Source organism: Hyaena hyaena, unplaced genomic scaffold (assembly GCF_003009895.1).
Source record: "Hyaena hyaena isolate Hyena2069 unplaced genomic scaffold, ASM300989v1 scaffold_112, whole genome shotgun sequence".
Taxonomy (NCBI): domain Eukaryota; kingdom Metazoa; phylum Chordata; class Mammalia; order Carnivora; family Hyaenidae; genus Hyaena; species Hyaena hyaena.
In genome coordinates this window covers 2279785-2301995 of record NW_024080744.1, presented here as the reverse complement: position 1 = coordinate 2301995, position 22211 = coordinate 2279785, and the positions used below count along the sequence as shown (strand labels likewise).

General features: G+C 41.4%; 1 protein-coding gene across 3 annotated transcripts in view; it reads left to right on the top strand.

The window, feature by feature from the left end:
• The window catches only part of PLD1 (phospholipase D1), a 208624-nt gene extending 190782 nt beyond the window's left edge, over positions 1 to 17842 (top strand). For all 3 annotated transcript variants that reach the window (XM_039236512.1, XM_039236513.1, XM_039236511.1), the window contains 3 exons: positions 1157 to 1310; positions 10941 to 11058; positions 12694 to 17842. In XM_039236512.1, the coding sequence (XP_039092443.1) occupies positions 1157 to 1310; positions 10941 to 11058; positions 12694 to 12918 (497 nt within the window). In that variant the 3' untranslated portion in view covers positions 12919 to 17842. The remainder of the gene's footprint in view (positions 1 to 1156; positions 1311 to 10940; positions 11059 to 12693) is intronic.
• Positions 17843 to 22211: the final 4369 nt, after the last annotated feature.

The window sequence follows — 22211 nt, the reverse complement described above, 5'->3', positions numbered from 1 at the left end:
CTGTCCCTGTCACAGAGGGGAGCCCCTGCTCCTCTTCAGTCCGACTGAAGAGATGGAGTCTGCTCCATGTCTGCAGGAGCAGAGGCCTGTGTGACGAGGGGAAGAGGAAGAGAAAAGTATCAGGTTCCTTCCATAGTTTGTAGGACACCTCAAGGATCCACAAACATGAATCCATAGGGATGAATGCAGAAACACGTGCTCGGGTTTCTGGATACATAGCAGAGGCGTGGAGAAAGTACAGGTGGAAGTGATATTAAAATACTTGCCCTTCACATGTGAAAGTCAACATTCTCAGCTCATTTGGATTTAAAAATAGAATGGAAGGAAGTTGACAGAAGCTGTTGGCATGCCGCACAAGTGAGGCAAGAGAATGTTAAACCCAGAGCCACTAATGATAATCCATGTTTGAGAGTGGACTCTGTAGACTGTGAGGCTACTCTGGGATTTTGACATTCCTAAGTATATGATCATGTGTTAAGTAATCAGACTCTACAGAGTCTGATTCTTAAGTCTAAAAGCTGACTGGGCTGAACTGGTGTGTCTCTTCTCTTTGTGTGCTTAATGATTACATCAATTATTGAGCCAACAGATGAAAAATCTAGCTAGAACTGTGTGAAACAATAAGGAAAATGTATTATTCCACACACCAGATGGTAAGAAAGTTGGCTACTTCAGTAACTTGAAGACCCAGAGTTTTTCTTCATTCTACTCTGCTGTCTTCAACTTGCCTGCTTGTCCCCTGTTGGTTATAAAATGGCTGCAGCAGCTCCTGGAATCATGGCTTCATCCAGCGTTTAAACCAAAATATCCAAAGGCTGGAAGAGACTACATTCCAGGCTGGTGTCTGTTTATAAGAAGGAGATAAACTCTCTCAGAAGCCCCTGTAGGCTTTTCTTCATGACACACTGGCTTCAGTCGTGTCAAGTGCCCATTCCTAAGCGGATCACAGGCAAAAATCATGAAATTACCATGGCCGGCTTAGACTAATCAAGACTCATGTCTGGGTTAGGGCGGGCCTCCTCTTCCTAAAACTCAGCATCTCTTGATAACCTGAACAAAATTAAGGTTTCCTTAGCAAGGAAGAATTGAGTGGGGAGGGCAACTGACTGTGTCTGCATTGACGAGAATATTTCCATGTCACTGATTCTCCTTCTAGGCTCTGCCAACATAAATGACCGAAGCATGCTGGGGAAGCGTGACAGTGAAATGGCTGTCATTGTGCAGGACACGGAGACAGTCCCTTCAGTAATGGATGGAGAAGAGTACCAAGCTGGCCGGTTTGCCCAAGGACTCCGGCTGCAGTGCTTCAGGTGGGCCATCTAAAGCTGTGTCCCTCTTACATGGCTTCACTGTGGTGGGTGCTGGAACCCAGCCCCGCCTCCTGCCCTGAGCTCTATCATCCCCAGATTCTTTGTCTAAAACAGCACCTTCTAGAGTACGGGATGGGAATCACCAGTAGTGTTAGAAATGACTTTATGTGGGGCATAAACATTTTCTATTTTAATCTTTTATTATTATTTTTTGAGAGAGAGAGAATGAGTGGGGGTGGGGGACAGAGGGAGAAGGAGGGAGAGAACACCCAGTGTGGATCCTGACATGGGCTCGAACTCATGACCCTGGGATTGTGACCTGAGCCGAAATCAAGAGTCAGATGCTCAATCGACTGAGCCACCCAGATACCCCTGTTTTTATTATTTTTATGTGTGATTGAGAAAAATAGCATTTTAAATTTATTCATTGACTTAGGACCAGGCTGAGTCAACCCATATCGTGTCTATTTAAGTTTTTTAAAGTAAGTCCATTTTTAAAAATTGTTAATAGTCCCAATACTACAAGGATGTAATAAAAACTATTAAAGGAAAGTGTCAGTGACTACTGATGGTGAAGTGTGGAAACTTCAGTTCTCAGCATGAAAGATTCCTTATCTCCTCCAAGAAGATGGAGTTTTAAACTAATCTGTGGTCAAGCAAAGAGAACACTGGGCTGGGAAGCAAGGGCTGTGTGCCCCTAAATGAGTCTTTTCATTGGGTTAATGTTTCTTAGAACTTTCTAGGGCTGGACTCTAACTGGTCTCACCCCAGCCCCTTTAGTCTTGGTGGTCTGAATGATCCTTCTAGAGCCTAGCTCAGATCCTGTCACTCTGCTCATGGTTGATGGAAGACCCGGACCACTCTCTCATCCCAAGGCCTTTACAGTAAGCCCACAGTTTCGTGATTCTTAAGCTGTATCTTCCAGGATGGGTTTTCACTGTGGCCTCCACAGTAAGATGTAGCGAGTGTTCCTGATTCAGCTTTAAGCTACTTGGGGAAACCTCACTGCACAGCACGCTTCATAGCACTGCTGTTTTAAGTTTTCTGGCATGAATGGTTGAGCTTGGAAACAGGTTCACTTGCACATAGGCGCATAATGAGTACTTCCCTCCCTGCACATACTGGCAGCCACTTCCTTCATACCTAGTGGTCCAGATTCTGGCTTTTGAGAAGCAAGATAAGTTTCAGTTCCAGAGACAGGTCATTCTGCTCCTCTCTGTCCCAGAAGCTCAGCAAATCCATCCCTCAAAATCTAACTCTCAATATTCCTTCACAGTTTTTATTGCTTTGTTACTGTTTTACCAGTAAGATTTTTTTCCCAAACCATTGATATTTCAATTAGCTTCTAATGTTAACTTGTTTTGTTTAGTGGGGAGGAGATTAAAATTAGTACCCTGTTAATCAACCCATTGATTGCCTAGTGCCGCATATATGAGGAAGCAAATATTTCCTCATGTAAGCTAGAAATAAATGTCTTTTCAGTTTCGTGAGAACTGAAGTATTCTCTTCAAAGTGGTGAGCTTCTTTATTACGTTCTAATGTATAACTACAAAGGTGTAGGTGGTTCTGATTACAAATTATTTTTGTTGTAGAAAATTTGGCAAGTACAGTGAAGCAATAAGAAAATTAAATGGCTCAGTAGGTTAAGTGTTCAGCTCAGGTCATTATCTCATGGTTCTTGAGTTTGAGTCTGTCAGCAAAGAGCCTGCTTCGCATCCTCTGTCCCCTTCTCTCTCTGCCCCTCCCCAATTCGTACTCACTCTCTCTCTTTCAAAAATAAACACTTAAAAAAGTTTAAAGAGAAGAAATTAAATTTATCTGTAATCCCACTGTCCAGAGCTAGCAACTTTAACCTCTGCTGTATAGCATTCCACTTTTTTCTGTACACATATATTACTATTCTGTATTTCTTTTTAAAAACATAATTGGAATCTTACAGTCCTATGAAGTTCTTTATTATTTAAATAATGCTACACACACTTTTCTGTGTCATTAACTATTCCTCTATAACCTTTACTGATGCATTGTATTACATCATATGAGTATGCAAGTAATTCCTTTACATAATAATACCTCATAGAGAGGCAGGTTTTTCACAGATATAAAAAAGTGGTACAGAGTTGCCTGGCTGGCTCAGTCATGGAGCCCGTGACCCTCGATCTCGGGATTGCGAGCTAATGCCTCACGTTGGGTGTAGAGATCACTTAAAAATAAAATCTTTAAAATAAATAAATAAGGTGGGTATTTTCATAGATAGCATCTGACTTACCTTCTTAATTGTTTCCTTAACTAGATCCTAACTGTGGAATTTCTCATCAAAGGGAGTGCGCTATTTCCTTTACCCTCTAACTTCTTGCTGTATCATTATTAATGCTTTAGAGGGCTCCTTCCTCCTGTCTTTACCATCACTGAGTTCTATTATTTTATTTAATCTTTGCCAATTTATTGGAGTTCAAATGGAATTTCATTATTTTAATTTGCATTTTTTGAGGGTTTTAAAAAATGTGTTCATTAGCCATATTGTTCTTGTAACTGTTCTATTGGAAATTACCTAGCCTATTCATGTCCTTTGCCCATTTTGTTGGAATGTTTCCCTTTCTTTGAATGATTTATGAGTAATGTAAGTATATAAGAGGCTAATTCTTTTGCCACATTGGTTGCAAATCTGATCTGTCAATTGCCTTTGAATCATATTTTGAGTATTTGGGGGAAACTTCTATTCTATTAAATCTAACAGTTTTTTCCCCTCCTTTTCTTGTATGCTTAGAATGGTTTCCCCAACCCAAGATCAAATACTATATGTTCTTCTAGTTCTTCTTTGATACGGCTTTTTACATTTAACCTCTGCAATTTATTTTACTGTAAGAAATGGGATAAGGACTCTTAACTTTCCCCCCAACCTACCAATTGACCCAGAACTAAATAATGTGCAGTGCTCTCTGCCTCTCTTACATCCATTATCTCCTTAGGATATACCGTATGGCTCTAAACCCTCACTTTACCTCTGATTTCTCCATTACATGATAATGTAGTTTGTTTACTTGTGCCCACTGCTTTAATTTGATCTGGGCACTTTAATGCTGCTTCTTGCCACCCCACTTTCCAAATCAATAGTCTTTGGCAGAGTAATCTTGGCTACTCTTAAACATTCACTCTTCCACATGAACTTGAGGATTACTTATTCACATTCTCGTCAGGTTTTTTGTTGAGGACACAGTAGATTTATAGTGGACATACTCATAATATTGAGTCATCCTATTGAAGAACAATGTATAAGCTTCAGTTTCTTCAAATTCTTTTAGAATATTTCCTTAATGAAGCTCTAGGATTTTCATTACTTTTTTTTTAATATTTTTTAATGTTTTATTTATTTCTAGGAGAGAGAGAGAGACAGCGTGAGCAGGGGAGGGTCAGAGACAGAGGGAGTCACAGACTCTGAAACAGGCTCCAGGCTTTGAGCTGGCAGTCAGCACAGAGCCTGATGCGGGGCTCGAACCCACAAACCAGAAGATCATGACCTAAGCGAAAGTCAGATGCTCAACCAACTAAGCCACCTAGGCACCCCTAGGATTTTCATTATTGAGGGGCTTTGCTCTTCAGCAATCATTAGAGATTTACTTTGACTTTTTAATGCTGATTCCATACATTTCATGTTAAACATATTCTTAGGTGCTTTTATTTTTCTGAAAATTTTCAAACTCTCCTGGGGAAGCAGTTGTTCATGAAAATGAACAATCATTTTCATGTTGCCCCAGTGGCAAACACAGATAATATATTATAAAGCACCACAAAAAAACCCTTGTGTCCTTGTGTTGATTTTATTAGGAAATGTTCTCAAAGATAATATTGGGGCCTAGAGCATAGCCATTTTCTCACCAGAAAAAAAAAAAAGCAGCTTCCATCCATTTTCCATCTGGGTTATTTTTGAGTAGAAATAGAGAGACACATTTCAATGTGAAATCAATTCTAAATAGAGTCAAACATCAGGGTACTGCACTGAATGTCACAGCCATGTGCCGAACAGTTCATTAAGTTCTAGAAAATTATCCAACTTTACAGATGTAACCATCACTCAACAGGAACCATTATCCACACAAGTGGAGTTCAGAATCATTTAAAGGGATAGACACAAGGAATGGAAAGAACGGGAACTATTTTCTGCAGTTTCCCTCCTGTCCCACTGATGCATAAACAAACATTAAATAACTCCCATGATACACACCAGCATTATATCAGATTAGATTTCTGTCAAACCTTAGTCCTCAAAAGAATATCCAGAATACTCCATAGTAGTTTTACTGTGCATTTTAATATAAATTGCTTATAATTAAGAAACTGACAGGGAAAATAATTTATTACCAAAAACAACCTGTCATAGGAGCCTGTGTGGCTCAGTCGGTTAAGTGTCCAACTCTTGATTTCAGCTCAGGTCATGATCTCAGGGTGGTGAGATCAAGCCCCGTGTCAGGCTCTGTGCTGAGCATGGAGCCTGAGTAGGATTCTCTCTCTCTCGCTCTCTCTCTCTGCCCCTCTCCCACTTGTACGCATCTGCACATGCACTCTCTCTCAAAGTAAAACAAAAAAAAATCATTAAAAGTGGTCTGTTATAAACTTATTTAAATACATGTTCTCCAAAACAAGCTCTTAACTGCTAACTTGGCAGACACATTGTATCACCTCTTGTTTTAATTTAAAAGCAAAGTCACAGAAATATTCTTCTGGGTAAGTTTTCAGTGGGTGATATCTGATCCATATCAAAGGTATTATTGTAAGTATATATTGTCGTAACTTGCCCTGTCTTTCAATGTGATGCAGCCACATTTTGCTTTGGACTTAGTGACCAGCCAGCATCTGTGTGCAAATGTCATCCCCTAGATCCTTTTTTCAGAAGTTATTCCCGTGTAGTCTGAAGAAGACATTATTTGAGATAGAAACAAAATTTTGAGGTTATAAAACCCTAAAAATCCTGGTGAGCCCACAGTGCCCAATCCATTTCTTTTATAGAATTTTTACACAGTGGGAAAAATGCAGACTGGAACTAAAAAGAGATGTCTCTTTATCCCTGTAAACCTGGCTGAGCTTATTCAGAAGTTAATAATGTTGGAGCTGACTGGGGAGCATATGCACAGATACAGCGTGTGTGCCAGAACAGCCTTTCTTGAAGTCGATTCCAATCCCAAAATTTCTCCTGATGAAATCATCATACAGATTCACAAAGTATTCTACATGATGAATAAATTATGTTCATTGTAAAATTGTTCACAATAATGAAAAGTGGGAAACCATCCAAAAGGTCATAATAAAATAATTGGTTAAAGAAATTTCACATGATGGGACTTTGCAACCATTAAAGTTGATGACCCAGGGGCACCTGGGTGGCTTAGTCCATTAAGCATCTGACTCTCAACTTAGCTCAGGTCATGATCTCCTGGGTCATGAACTTGAGCCCTGTATTGGGCTCTGTGCTGACAGCACGGAGCCTGCTTGGAATTCTGTCTCTCTCTCTGCCCCTCCCCGACTTTCTCTCTGTCTCTCTCTCAAAATAAATAAAAATTAAAAAAAAAAAATTTAAAAATGATGATGTAAATTACATTTATTTATATACAGAGAGGGTTACAATAGATGACCTCCACACTGTTGAATCCGATGGTCAAATCTTGTCTGAATTTGACACAGTTCTCCTTGATGTACTTCGTGTGGTTCAGGGACACAACATCCTTGCTTGTCTCCAGGCTCACTGTATGTTCTTCCTTTTCCCCACGATGAGGCACACCAGGTCCTATACTCACCCCTTTGGTAAATTAAGTTAAAGTCCCACAGCTTTATGAATATAAGTATAAGGACAATACTCAAATTTCTATGTCCAACCAGGCCCTCTCTCCTAAACTCCAGATTCGTTTCTCTAGCTGCCTACTTTGCATAATCATGTGAGTGTTTCATGGGAGTCTCAACAGGTTCAAAATCGAATTCCTGGTCTTCTCCCACAAGCTGGTGCTACCAACAGAAGTCCCCATGTCGGCCATTGGCAACTACATTCTTCTGTTGCTCAAGCCAAAACCCTTTTTTTTAATTTTTAAAAAATTTTCAAGGCTTTTATTTTTTAAATTTACTTTTTAATAGTTTATTCTCAAGTTGGTTTCCATATAACACCCAGTGCTCATCCCCACAAGTGCCCTCCTCCGTACCCATCACCCCACTTCCCCTCCCCCTGACCACGTCTGCCCTAAGTTTGTTCTCAGCATTCAAGAGTCTCTCATGGTTTGCCTCCCTCCCTCTCCCCCACTATTTCCCCCTTCCCCTCCCCCGTGGTCCTCTGCTAAGTTCCTCCTAATCCTCCTATATGTGCAAACATATGGTATCTATCCTTCTCTGCCTGGCTTATTTCACTCAGCATAACACCCTCAAGGTCCATCCATGTTGCTACACATGGCCAGATTTCATTCTTTCTCATTGCCATGTAGTATTCCATGGTATAGATGAACCACACCTTCTTGATCCATTCATCAGTTGATGGACACTTAGGCTCTTTCCATGTTTTGGCTATTGTTGAGAGTGCTGCTATGAACATTGGGGTACATGTGCTCCTATGCATCAGCACTCCTATATCCCTTGGGTAAATTCCTAGCAGTGCTATTGCTGGGTCATAGGGGAGTTCTATTGTTAGTTTCCTGAGGAACCTCCACACTGTTTTCCAGAGGGGCTGCACCAGTTTACATTCCCACCAACAGTGCAGGAGGGTGCCCATTTCTCCACATCCTCGCCAGCATCTAGAGTTCTCTGATTTGTTCATTTTAGCCACTCTGACTGGCGTGAGGTGGTCTCTCAGTGTGGTTTTGATTTGTATTTCCCTGATGAGGAGGGATGCTGAGCATCGTTTCATGTGTCTGTTGGCCATCTGGATGTCCTCTTTGGAGAAGTGTCTGTTCATGTCTTCTGCCCATTTCTTCACTGGATTATTTGTTTTTCAGGTGTGGAGTTTGGTGAGTTCTTTATAGATTTTGGATACTAGCCCTTTATCTGATGTCATTTGCAACTATCTTTTCCGATTCTGTCAGTTGCTTATTAGTTTTATGGATTGTTTCCTTTGCCATGCAGAAGCTTTTAATCTTGACGAGGTCCCAATAGTTCATTTTTGCTCTTGATTCCCTTGCCTTTGGGGATGTGTCAAGTAAGACATTGCTGCGGTTGAGGTCAAGGAGGTTATTTCCTGCTTTCTCCTCTAGGGTTTTGATGGAAAAACCCTTTTTAAAAAATTTTTAATGTTTTCTATTTATTTCTGAGAGGAGAGACAGTGTGAGCAGGGAAGAGTCAGAGGGAGAGGGAGACACAGAATCCGAAGCAGGCTCCAGGCTCTGAGCTAGCTGTCAGCATAGAGCCCGACATGGGGCTTGAACCCATGGACCATGAGATCATGACCTGAGCCGAAGTCGGATGCTTAACTGACTGAGCCACCCAGGCACCCCACTAAAGCCCTTTTTTAAAATATTTTTTCAATGTTTATTTATTTTGAGAGAGAGAGAGACGGAATGTGAGTGGGGGAGAGGCAGAGAGAGAGGGAAACATAAAATCCAAAGCAGGCTCCAGCACAGAGCTGTCAGTACAGAGCCTGACATGGGGCTCAAACTCACAAACTGCATCATGACCTGAGCCGAAGTCCCTGAGCCAGAGTCCCTGAGCCAAAGTCAGATGCTTTATCGACTAAGCCACCTAGATTCCCCAAGCCAAAACACTTTTAGACATCCCTGATGTTCACTTGTTCTCATATCGTTACATTTACTCTGTCAGTAAAACCTAGTGGCTCTGCCTGCGTCTCCACCTCCCAGGCCACCGTCACGTCTCACCTAGACTACTGCAGGAACTCCTAAGTGGCCTCCCCGTGGCAACCCTTGCCCTTCAGAGTCTGCTCTCAGTGCAGCAGCCATGCTTTCATATGCCAGTCAGGTCCTGCCACTCCTCCGCTCCAGTGTCTGCAATCTGTCCCAGTTTCGCTCAGTGTAAAATCCAAAGTTCTTCTAAGATCTATTTCCTTACTTCTGTTTTCAATGTAACACTAGCCCTTTCGATCTTTGAACCTATCAGGCATGTGATAAAGGGCTTTAGACTCAGTTTGAAATACAGCTTTGTTAGTAGTATGTCTCCAAACTTTAGCTTCCCATCTGCAAAATGGGAATCATATACCATCTACTTCACAGGATTGAGGTGTAAATGTTTTTGGGGAAGTTTTGTGGGGGGGTTGTTTTTTGGTTTGTTTTGTTTTGTTTTTTACTCCAGGGCCTTCTATAAACCCAGGGATTTTTATCATTTTCAAACACGACTTCTAAAACTTAGCTTGCATTGCTTGAGAATTTCTTGTTATTTCTAGTCCACTGTTTATATATGATCAAGCCAGACAACATCTAGTATGTGGCTTCTTTTTTGCCAGGCTCTCTGAGGATATGAGAGTAGCCAGGTCATGTTCTCTTAGAGAATGAACATGCTAACAGTGGAACAGAGAGACCTGTTAAAAAAAAAATGTGTAAAGGACTGTAGGTGTTCTGATAAAGCATAGATGAAGGACAGTGGGGGAGCAGCAGAAGAAGGTTCATGTTTCTGGGGACTGAGAGAGAAAAATGTGAGATGAGAGAAGGGGGAGCTATGAATCAAGGGGGAGCCTTGCACCCAATCCTAAAAGGTGGTAGGTGGGGTCAGGCACACAGGAAGGGAGGGGAACACTCCCTGAATACTCCCATCTCATGCTTTTACAATTTTCATTCCTTCTTTTTAAGGATGACTATTTATTCATTGTTGATCTTACCCATTAAATTTAACTTTACCCAAAAAGGCTCCTTCAGTGTCTTTTGTATTCATTTCTGTACCCTAGAGTTTGGCATTGTTCTTGTCCCAAGAGAAGGAAGGAAGGGAGGAAGAAGAGGGAAGGAAAGGGGGAAGGAGGGAGGGAGTAGAAAGGGATATCTCATTGTGGTTCAGAGCACAGGTCTTGGAGTCAGGTGGTCTGGAGTCCCAAGTCTACAGCTTACCAGTTGTATGACTTTGAACAAATTACTTACCCTCTATGTGCCTTAGTTTCTTACTTGTAAAGTGAAGATAATAATAGTTGCTTCTTTATAAAATTATTGAGGATTTACTGAGACAGTTCTTGGAAAGGGCTTAGCGCATTTGCTGGCCCATGTTTTAAGTGCTAACCCTATCCTCCAAGGTTCGCACCCCCTTAGGTCAGAATACAAGGATTCTTCTGCAACTAAATTAAGTCTTTCTGTCTATCCAATAGTTCAGACTTTTAAGCATCATAACAACTTGGGTTTTGTTTAGTTTTGTTTTGTTTTGCACCTAAGGTTTTACACACATACACACAGTTTTAATGGCTTCTTTGATTTTCCCTGAATTACATTACTATTAGAAACAATGCCATGAGAGAGTCTTGAATGCTGAGAACAAACTGAGGGCTGATGGGGGTGGGAGGTGAGGGGAAGGGGGGTGATGGGCATGGAGGAGGGCACTTGTTGGGATGAGCACTGGGTACTATATGTAAACCAACCTGACAATAAACTATTTAAGGAAAAAAAAAGAAACAATGCCTGCAGCAAACTTCTTTGTCTCAGTTACTCATTTCAGAGGCCTCTTGTATTTCAGGGTTGTCCTTGGCTATCTTTCTGAAGCAAGTGAAAACATTCAGGATCCAGTGAGTGACAAATTCTTCAAGGAGGTATGGGTTGCAACCGCAGCTCGAAATGCTACAATTTATGATAAGGTGAGGTTTGCATATCACCCCCACCTTTTTAATTGAATCATGTCACAAAGGCACAGCATTATTTCTGCATATTATTGGGACAGAGTATTCTTAATGAGTGTAAAAAACTGGTGCATTTCCAAGTTGTAATAAAATACCTCTTTATAGATATTGAGAAACAGAGCCAAAAAGTATCATGGATTATGGTTTAGAAGACACATTAGTGGCATTCTGATCCCTTATCTGACTCTGGGATCCTATCACGAGTGTCCTTAGCAGGTGATTACCCAGCCTTTGGACATGTCAAGTGACCAACAGAAGAGAGGCAGATGGGATCCTAAAATGAGTCAGACCAGGGTTCAATCCAGCTCACCCACTTGCTGTTGTTAAAACTTTGTGTATAGTGATTTGACTTTCTGAGCCCTCCTTTCTTCTTCTATAAACTGGGAGGGATAGAGTGGTTATGAAAATAAAGAATAGTCTTTTAAAATGTAGTTAGCACATAGTGCATAGTAAATGGTATCCGTCCTTTTGATGAAACTTATTAATAATGAAACACGTCCTCTGTTGGACAGCTCTCATTTTGGAAGGGTGTTTTAAAACCAGCTCCATATGTTAGGGAGGCCAAATGTATCTTTTGGTGAGTTTCATCCATGGATTATGATAAAAAATGTAAACGAGTTAAGAGGTGTCCAGCAGTGGAACAGGTTACTTCATGAAGTAGCCAGCTTTCTGTCAGAGAAACTATTCAAGCTGAGATCCACTGACCATCTCTCAGAAACTACCTAAGAATGTGTTCTTCTTCATGACTTCCTGAGTCCCTTCTAGCATAGAGAATTCATCATTCCTAATGGAACATGACAATCTACGTAGCCTACATTTCATACTGAGGACTCAGGGCCACTCGTCAAATAGGTCATGTGCTTGGAGTCTTTTATAATGTAATTTTTACAATGCAGTACACAGCCTTGTTTGGCTCCTGGATTGGGGGAATGGTGGGATAGAAGCTATAAGAAACATTTAGGGAATAATAGGAAACATACGAATATAGACTACATCTTAAAATGACTCAGAGCTGATTTTCTGAGGTGTGAGAATATTATAGTTATATAGGCACATTCTTATCCTTGATACATGCTGAAGTATTCAGAAGGGAAGTATTCTGATACATGAAGCTCGTTTTCAATTAGCAAAAGAAATGTACAGTTGATAACTTTAATAAAGGTACAGATATGAACATTTTTGAAAATAAAAAGCTAAGAGAAAATATAATATGCAACTTTCCACTTAGACCAGAATCTCCAATAAAATTCAGGGAATTATTATCCATGTTATCCAAAAACTTAACTTTAATGTGGGATAACCAGTGGAATTCCTGTATTGCTAGCTTGACTTTATCCTGAGGTCAATGACTTGTGTAGATTATATAGAAGGATCTATCTGTGACTTTTTTTTTTTTAATGGAAACCAATCTAGTAGTTTCTTTGTAGAAAATAAGAGAAGCAATTCTTCAGTCGGGTCTGTTCTGTAGCATACAACTAATATGTGTTTGATAAAGCAAAGATTTTATCTGTAAGAATGAGTATTTTTCCATAAAGTGGATATCTTTTCGTTTAAACTTATGACTTAGTTTCTTCCCATTTGTGTTTTAATCAGGTGTTCCGGTGCCTTCCCAATGATGAAGTACACAATTTAATTCAATTGAGAGACTTTATTAGCAAGCCCATATTAGCAAAGGAAGATCCCATTAGAGCCGAGGAAGAACTGAAAAAGATCCGTGGATTCTTGGTGCAATTCCCCTTTTATTTCTTGTCTGAAGAAAACCTACTGCCTTCCGTTGGAACTAAAGAAGCCATAGTGCCCACAGAGGTTTGGACTTAAGGGTTGTATTCGTTTGCAGCTCAAAGACTTCCGCTGTACATACAGTCACTTTCTGGAGACCCTCACAGCCAAAGCCGGCCCCCATGCACTCCTGTATCCAAAACATGGGGACCCTTTGGATTGACTGGGCAGGGCTGCAGTCCTACTGATATAAGGACACTGAATGTCAGGCAGGCTTTATAATTCTTTGTGCTTTTCCTTGTGAAACAGGGACTGCATTCTTAATGGTAGCATACGCTCGACAACTTAAACGTATACTCAAATTCCATGATGTACACCAAAATGCATTTCCTTTACTAACAAGCATTTACCTGTACCTGTGATCTAGGTGGCCAAAAATTGTCTAAACCTCTTTCTTCTCCTCTGATCCTCATTTATACAGCTGGTGACTGCTGGACCTGCCCTCATTACGTAGTGCAAACAGACACTGTTTGAGACATTGTTTAATAATAGAAGATGTTGTGAGGCTGCTTCCAGGTTCTTCAAGGTTACTTGAGAGGCCCCTGCCCATCTGGTCCTGAAGTCGTAGTGTTCACCCACCCAAGGATGTGGGCCTATTCCTTTTCAGTGACTGAAGGCACAGGGCCAATGCTGTGTATATAGCAGCCCATGTTAGGCACTTCTGATAACATTGACACTATAGATCTTAATGCCACAGAGGAATAGGAAGGAATTAAATTTGGTTATTGAGGCAGAGATTTCACTTTGCCTCCAAAGGCAATGACAGATATGTTCTTTTGATAGGGCCTACCTGATCGAATTTGAAAACATAGGAAGGATATTTCATTACATAGCAGCTGATAAAACTCGGAGCATGCAGCCTTCAGAGGCCTCCAAGGTGTCAGCAGGGATCTGGTTCAGACAAGAAAAGAAGATTTCTTATAGTCCTATAAAATGTCCTATCATCCTTAGCAGCTGGATTGATTGAAATTTGAGTTTCTGCATTTCCAAATCAGACCAGTGAATGCATTTTGTCTTTCAAGAGAATCAGAGGCTTCATAACTCCTACCACATTAATAAGTAGTGGCCTAACCTATTTGACATTCAGCTCTCCAGCTATGTTATCTTCTTTAAGAAAAATTAATTGATTCCAAAATATGTGCTATTTAACTTGCATTATTCAATATACATTAACATTCCACCAGGCTTCCAAAGAGGTTAGGATCTTTATTAATTCACATTGTCCTATTCTATGAGTTGTTCTGGAAACCCATTTTTCCTTTTTGAAAATTAGCATACCCTTTGGTGCCTCATAGCCCTAATTTTACAGAGCAGAACTAGTCTTATAGCCTGAAGAGCTGATGTAGGTTCACAAAAGGCCTATGCTCATCAAACATGGTGTGGGGGCATTGATCACTCATGTATGGATTACCTGAGCAGAACCTCATATGAGCCATTCTTCAAAGAAGCAAGGACCCAATCCATTTTAATGGAGCTAATAGGCCAATGGAAGAGGTTAAATAGGAGCACAAAGTCAATAATCTGGGTAGGTAGGAGAGAGTGTCACACTCACAAATGGATTTCGCAGCCAGAGAACATTTCACCAATGAGGTAGAACTATGCTCTATGAATAAATAATTTCCCAGATAGCTGAAAATGGTGAAAAATGACTTCATTGTATAGCAGCTGTTAAGTAAGACATTTGCTATTTATGAAGTTTAGATCGGCATTAAAAGTGTTAAGTGTATATGGAATACCTAAGGATTTCTTGTAGTTTATTTTTAAATATTTATGTAACCTGTATAACAGTCAACACACTGGCTTTTGATTTTGTGCAAAATGCTCTTTTAACACCATGAAAAATAAAAACCTAAAAGCACCCCTTCTCTTATAAAAAATTCACATAAGCCAACCTCTCTCCATTTTATAGATGAGGAAACTGAGGCCCAGATTGGTTGAAGGACTCACCTGAGTTTCACTCAACTGAGAATGATGGAGGCAGGACTAATGAAATTGCCATGGTCCATTGCTGGTCTCTCCCTTGACTTCATCATTGTCCAAAAGCGAGGAGATGCAGTCAACAGATTTGAGGCAGGATATGTGATATGATGTACTTACGAGCTCTGCTGTCTTCCCCTGCTTGAATGTAAACTCCACGGGGCAGGGTCTTTGCTGTGCTTTGTTCAGAGTGTATCCACAGAGCCTGGAACAGTACTTGGCACATAGGAAGTGCTTAGTAACTGTTGGCTGAATAAACGAGGTTGAGGGGAGAGCAAATGAAATGACAGATTTATGGAGTCTCAGACAAGAAATCTTACTGTTGGTTTCTGTGGCAAGTTTTCTTTCCCCTGCATCTTCTCAAGGCAAGACGTTCATCCACAAAGATGGGAGGCTACCAGCTTTCCTTGGGTGGATCTTATGGAAGATTCCACGCAATAATTGCCCATTTGCAATAGTAAGTCATATAGTGCACATTCTGCAAGTCTCATGGGGTGTGGACACGAAGTGTATTGCATGGCCTAATTACCTATCATCCTGACACCACTACTACCTAATAGAAGTTCAAATACTTTAACATTGCAATATCTGATATAAACTTTAAAATGCAAATGATTCGAAGCCTTGCTCAGCATTTTATGAATCTGCTTGACATTTTAAATTGACTGTAATCCTCGAAAACACCTAGAAATGCTGCACCCAATACTCTGATAATCTCGGTAATAATTTCTGTTTTCAACAAGGAAATATCCTCTGACCATACAAAAGGAATGGTAGAAAGTAGAATAGCTAGTAAAGCCACTCAGATTGTCCAAGCTTTGTTGTTGGAAGACACTCTACATAGCAGGGCTGGTGCAGGCATTTGTTCTGCATTAAGTGTCCACTCAGTGATTTGCCCTTCCTTGGGATGTTCTTAATTCTCAGCTCTAATGCATCGTGCAGAGGCTTGGAGAGGTGGATATTAGACAATTGTGTGGCACATTGTAACACAAAATACTGGTTTCATTTTACTAGCACCTTTGGAGGAAAATTTCATCTATAGGTAGTCAAACACATGAGGAATTAATCTCTCATGTAATAACTTGGGCAATTGTAATATATCATGAACGAACAGTCTCCCAGATGAAAACAGCAAGATGAGAAGGCTTTCTGCAGAGGTAAGACTACAGGCAGAACAAATCTGTGTAAACTTGAAGAACCTGCACTTCTGTCTGCGTCTCCTCACTCCTTATTCCTTCAGCCTCTGTCCCCATGCAGAGCCACCCCTTTATTATGTAAACATTTTAGAGGACAAGGAAAGGGTTTCTGAAAAAAAAAAAATTAGGCCTCTACAATGAATCTTGAGCTTAACTTCTACTTTTAAGTGACTGACAAAATATTATTATTTTTTAGCAGAGGTAATTGTTCTTTTTAACATCCCCAATCTGATGTGGCACTTGAGCATTCTCTGATGTTTGTCACCCTGTGTAGCAGGGGTAAAGAGGATCCTTCACATCTTTTCATCTCTCTCTACTCTCTCTTGTGTAAAATGAGCAAATGCTAAAGGACTTTAAGTGTGCTTAGGAATACATTTTTTTATTTCCTTGCAAGATCCTCTGAGACCAATTACTACTGGCAGTTTGGAGATTTAAAATGGATAAGCCTTGAGAAATTCTTGAATCTAGAAACTCATTGGAAAGGGAATTCATCAGCATCTCTCAAAAAGTTGCAGGTGAAAAGTCAGGGAATTTGCATCATTTTTAGGGGGGTGGGCAGGTACCATAAAATGATTCCTAATGGCATTCAGTTCACATGTGAGACAGTACGGACTCTGAACTAAGATTGGAAGCATTCAAGAAAGGAACTAAACATTTTATCACTAAATTTCCTATTGGTTATTTTCATTTTTCCCTAATAATACTATTTTTAATTTTTAACTTAAAAAAATAAATACAAGATAAATGAAAATTTGTCATGCTGATCATTTGGACATTGTAAAGTCAGAAACTTGGATGGCTATTCAACCAAAATCCAAGCTTAGTTACTCTTTCCTATCCCCAAGCAACTATAATTGTTTACTTTATTCTAGATAAATGCACATAGGTGAATGTCACCCTAATTCTGCTCCCCACTAGGAAATAGAACATCATGCCCTCCTAATGTATATCTACTTGGATCCTTCACACAAAATAGTTTGGGCCAAAGGTACTGATCTTCTCCTAAACTGTTCTAAAACTTCATTCCGAGCTATTGCAGTTGGAGCACATGTTACTAACACAAAAAGACAAATACTTGGCAATGAACATCCATTCAGAACACTTGGATGTTCTGGACAGAACTCAGGCTCCCAGCCTCATCTCTACTGCAGCACTTGGCAAACCAAGTGGGGGCCTCCTGTTTTTGTAAATAAAGTTTTATTTGAACACAGCCATGTCCATTCATTTACATGCAGTCATGGCCAAATGATCCGCAAATCCTAAAATATTCACCATCTTTAAGAGCTTATTGATCCTTCCTCTAGAGAAAGCAGAGAATATCCAGAAAGGGTACCTCAACCAAGCAGATTTGGATGAGTTTGAATCTCTTCCATAACAAGGTTTTCAAGTCCCTATCCCAGAGCCCAGCATATGACAATGGATTTATTCTAAGAACAAGGTCAAGTCCTTTCAGGTATAAAATCACATAGTTTTTGGTTCTGGAAAGAGACGTTGTCAGCTAAAGCAGGCTTCTCCCAGCTCCCAACATGGTTGACAATGTTTGTAACTAAAGTGTTAAAAAAAAAAAAAAAAAAAGGAGGATAGATAGGCTGAAAAACTTGTATTGAATGAGAAATGTGAACTCAGGAGACTCAGTTTCCCCTGAATTTTTCATCTGTGAAGCATTGGAAATAATATGTGTATCCATTCTCTGCCTCACAATCAATGCTTTCTCTGCCTGGTCCCTTAACTGCTTTTTTTTTTTTTTAATGTAAATACTCATTAATTAAATAATTAAAATTGTGAAATCAGCAGTGTCTCTTTATTTGAAAATCAGATTCCTCATTCTGCACTGGGATTTTTAGAGCCAGGGTGCCACAAGTCTGAGCTGGAGACAGAAATGAGTGTCTGTGGAGCCCTACCCCACACCCCAGTTGTGGGTCCCCCTGAAGGTCAGTCTCAGAGTCGCAGCATCCTCTGCGACCCCCAGGCCTCTGTCACCTATGAGGTATGATGACGTAGTGATGTGGCTAATTTCTTTTAAAAGACCAAAACAGGGGTGCCTGTGTGGCTCAGTTGGTTGAGCATCTGACTTCGGCTCAGGTCATGATCTCACGGTTCATAGGTTCAAGCCCCACATCAGGTTCTGTGCTAATAGCTCAGAGCCTGTTCATCACATTGAAGGTCTCCTGCCATTCCTTTCTGGCCTGCCAAGTTTCATTAGATAGGTCTGTCACCACTCTGGTAGGTTTCCCTTTGTATGTTAGGGCCCTTTTCTCCCTAGCTGCTTTCAAAATTCTCTCTTTGTCCTTGTATTTTGCCATTTTTACTATGATATGTCTTGCAGAAGATCGATTCAAGTTACGTCTGAGGGGAGTCCTCTGATCCTCTTGTATTTCCACATTTACTTCCTTCCCCAGGTCGGGTAAGTTCTCTGCTATAATTTGTTCCTGGACTCCTTCAGCACCTTTCCCTCTCTCTTCCTCTTCTGGGATTCCTATGATACGAATATTGTTGGGTTTGACCGTATCGCTGAGCTCTCGAATTCTTTCCTGTTCCTGGATCAGTTTGTCTCTTTTTTTGTCAGCTTCTTGTTTTTCTATAATGGTGTCTTCTAAATCACTTATTCTCCTTTCTGCCTCTTTAATCCGTGCATTGGAGCCTCTAATTTATTATGTATCTCATTTATCGCATTTTTTAATTCTTCATGCCTATTTTTATTTTCCATTCTGTCTGTAGCCATAGTTTCTTTGATGTCCCCTATGTTTTTTTCAAGCCCAGCTATTAATTTTACCATTATTATTCTAAAATCTTGTTCAGTGATGCTGCTGATATCTGTTTTGAGCAGTTCATTAGCTGTCATTTCTTCTTGGGGTTTCTTTGGAGGAGAGGTCTTTCGTTTCGTCATTTTAGTTAGCTTTCTGGCTCTTGTTGGTTTTAAAGACCTGTTACGCTTTCTATTTCTATGAGCGCTGCTATATCCAAGAAGACTCTTTGACTTTCCAGGGCCTATCCTTTCAGAGAGTGTTTTTTGAATGGTATCTCTTGGTCTGTCTTGTTGGGACCTTGGTTATTTTATTTTCCTATTCGTAGTGATATTTGGGATTCTCCACCTTGTGTACTCTGGCTTGTTTCTTGAGGTAGCCCTGGAAAAGAAAACAGACAGACAAACACACAGGGAGCAGGAGCGCACAAACGCACAGGCTAATTCAACTAACATGCAAAGCGAGAGGGAAAACGAAAAAGTTAAGAGAAAAGACGGAGCAGGGAGGGCGAATAATAGGGAGTATAAAATACATAAAAGGGTCAAAAAGGGGAAAAGAAAAGGAAAAAAGAAGAAAGCCGATGGACAAAGAACGGCTTAAAGCATATACCTGGATTTCCCAGCTACAGTTAAATAGCCATGTGTATGCAGTGCTGGTTGAGGAGCATAGAGAAAGAGAGAGAAGACAGGGCAGGATGAGGCAAAATTGGAAATAGAATGAACAGGCAGAAGGGATAAGAAGCTTTTTTCAAAGAGGTAAAGGGTAGAATATGGTTGGATAGGTGAGAGAAGGGTGCTGGAATTATCCAGAGAAACTATATAGTCTAATTACTCTTGAGAGAAAGAGATGAAAATGTCGGTAGGTGTAGAATTTACATTTACAGAATGGACTCGTTGTGATTGTTTAAGCAAGCCGGCGACCAGAGTTAATCAGGTCAGTGTTCTGGGGAAAAAAGAGAGAAAAGAGAAAGAAGAAGAAAAAAAGATAGAGAAAAAAAGGGGGAAAGAAAAAGGAAAAAAAAGAAAAAAAAGGGAGGAGGGCACCTCTCAGGCAGGGATGGGCGTGGCGGGATCCAATGCCTCAGGCGGGAGCTCTGCCTCGGCGGTTGTGGGGGGAGAGTGACGGTGCTCCAGTCCCTTCTTGAAGCAAGCGCTGCACCTCGCTTTTTTGGGCGTGTAAACTCCCCCTACCGGGGGCGCAGCCGAAGTTGGTTGCACGCTTCAACCCAGGCCAGTTCCAATCTCCAAATCCCCGTCCGCGCGCCCCGCTGAAATTGCCTGAGACACAGCTTCCCAGGCAACCCCCTCGGGCAATTCCAGGCCCCCTGCCGAGCTCTGGGGGCGGAGTCAGAATCGCTGCTTCCTTCTCTGCATCGGGCTGGCGCGCATGGGCGGGGGCTTGCCTGCCGGGTGCTCTGAGCCCGAGCCCGCTGGAGTGAGGAAAACCGGGTCCCTCTATGGCTCGTCCCCCGAAACACGAACTCACAGGCTAATATCCCAGTTTTTAGTTCTCTGCCTTCCCTCTCGAGTTCCAGCCAGCCAGGGGCGCGGATGCCCGGTGTCCGCGTGGCTCTTTCAGGGTCCCCAGCCGCCCAGGAGCTACAATGGCGGCAGGCGCGCCGCTACTCTGAAGTCCAGCCGCCAGGAGCCACCACAAAGAAGCAGTTTGTGTGCTCAGCCCCCGGGACCAGTTGGCGTGAGGGGACCTGGTGTGCAGGTATTTGGCAAGTATGGTCTTTCTATGCACCGAGCAGAGGTTTTTCCCCCCCGAGCAGAGGTTTTTCTGTTTCGGACTCTCTCCTTTTCACCTCTCACTCCTCGTAGAGGGTAGAGGGGGATCGCCTCCCACCCTGGAGTCTCTGATCCCGGCCCGATTTTATCTTCCCCGGTTCGCACTCACGTTAGAAGCTCTCTCAGTGGATTCTGCGTCCTTTTTCTCCCAATCTCTCAGGTTTTGTAAGGTTTCCAATGGCTTCAGATCTTTTCTGTGTGATGTATGGGCTCAAGTGCAAGTACGGAGCTCCTTACTTCTCCACATCTTGCCCCCTCTCTGCTAATAGCTCAGAACCTGGAGCCTACTTTGGATTCTGTGTCTCCCTCTCTCTCTGCCCCACCCCACCCCCCAAAAAATGAATAAACATTAAAACTTTTTTAATTAAAAAAAGACCAAGACAGCTTCCAATCAGCACATATTGAGCAAGGCCAGGGGGAGTGCTGGGGTGCATCAGGGAACAAGTCAGACCTTCATGGTGGCCCTTCATGGTGCCCATTTTCTAGTGGGTTGTGAGTGCAGAGTCACTTCCATTCTCAAAACAAGAAAGTGCACTTGGGTGCAAGTGTGGCAATTCTACTAATCTGGAAAAACACCAAAGACTAGAGTGAAATAGTTAGTCTTTGTTAGTCTTTGAGGACAGCAGAGTAGGAACCAGGAAAGATAAATATTACTACTGCCAACAAATAACTTTGTTAGCCAGAGCTTCTTCTAAGCACTTTACACTTATTCTGTAGCTTTGTAGCTCCATTCCCAGGATGTGGTCATGGCCCTGACACTGCTCTTCAAGGCTTTGGAGACTTACATACAACCCCCATGTGCATGAGGTATAGGTGTGGGACTGATCAGCAAACACCAGTGGGAAAAGCATAGGCTTCAGCATTTAAGAGAGCTCACCCCAAAGCTCTACCCTGCCACTTGCCAGCAGTGGGACTCAGCAAATAACCCTCTCTAAAGTCTTCAAATGCAGTAATATGGCCTCAGTCAGGGAGGCCAATGAGATACCTGGGTAAGAGCGCTATGCCCCTCACTCAGTAGGTTTTTTCGCTCAAGCTACAGCAGATGCCTTTCATCCACTCTCTGAAAGTGAGACCAGCCTTCGTGGATGGAGAGGACAACACACGCCATGCCCACATCCATGGTCTGGCCTTCTTTCACACTTTCATAAGGTAAGAAAATGATAGTAATTTCCAGATCATTTTATAATGTAAAAAAATGTTGAGTCACTATGATGTGTATTTGAAAGTAACAGGATATTGTATGCCAACTATACTTAAGTTTAAAAAAATAACTAAGAGCCTAAATGTACATGAACTGATGAATGGATAAATAAGATGTGGCTTATATAATACAATAGAATACTACTTGGCAATGAGAAAGAATGAAATTCTGCCATTTGCAGCAACATGGATGGAACTGGAGGATATTATACTAAGTGAAATAAGTCATTCAGATAAAAACATATCGTATGTTTTCACTCATATGTGGAACTTGAGAAACTTAACAGAACACCATGGGGGAAGGAAAGGGAAAAAAAAGTAGTTACAAACAGAGAGGGAGGGAGGCAAACCATAAGAGACTCTTAAATACAGAGAGTAAACTGAGGGTGGATGGGGGCTGGAGAGAGGGGAAATGGGTGACGGGC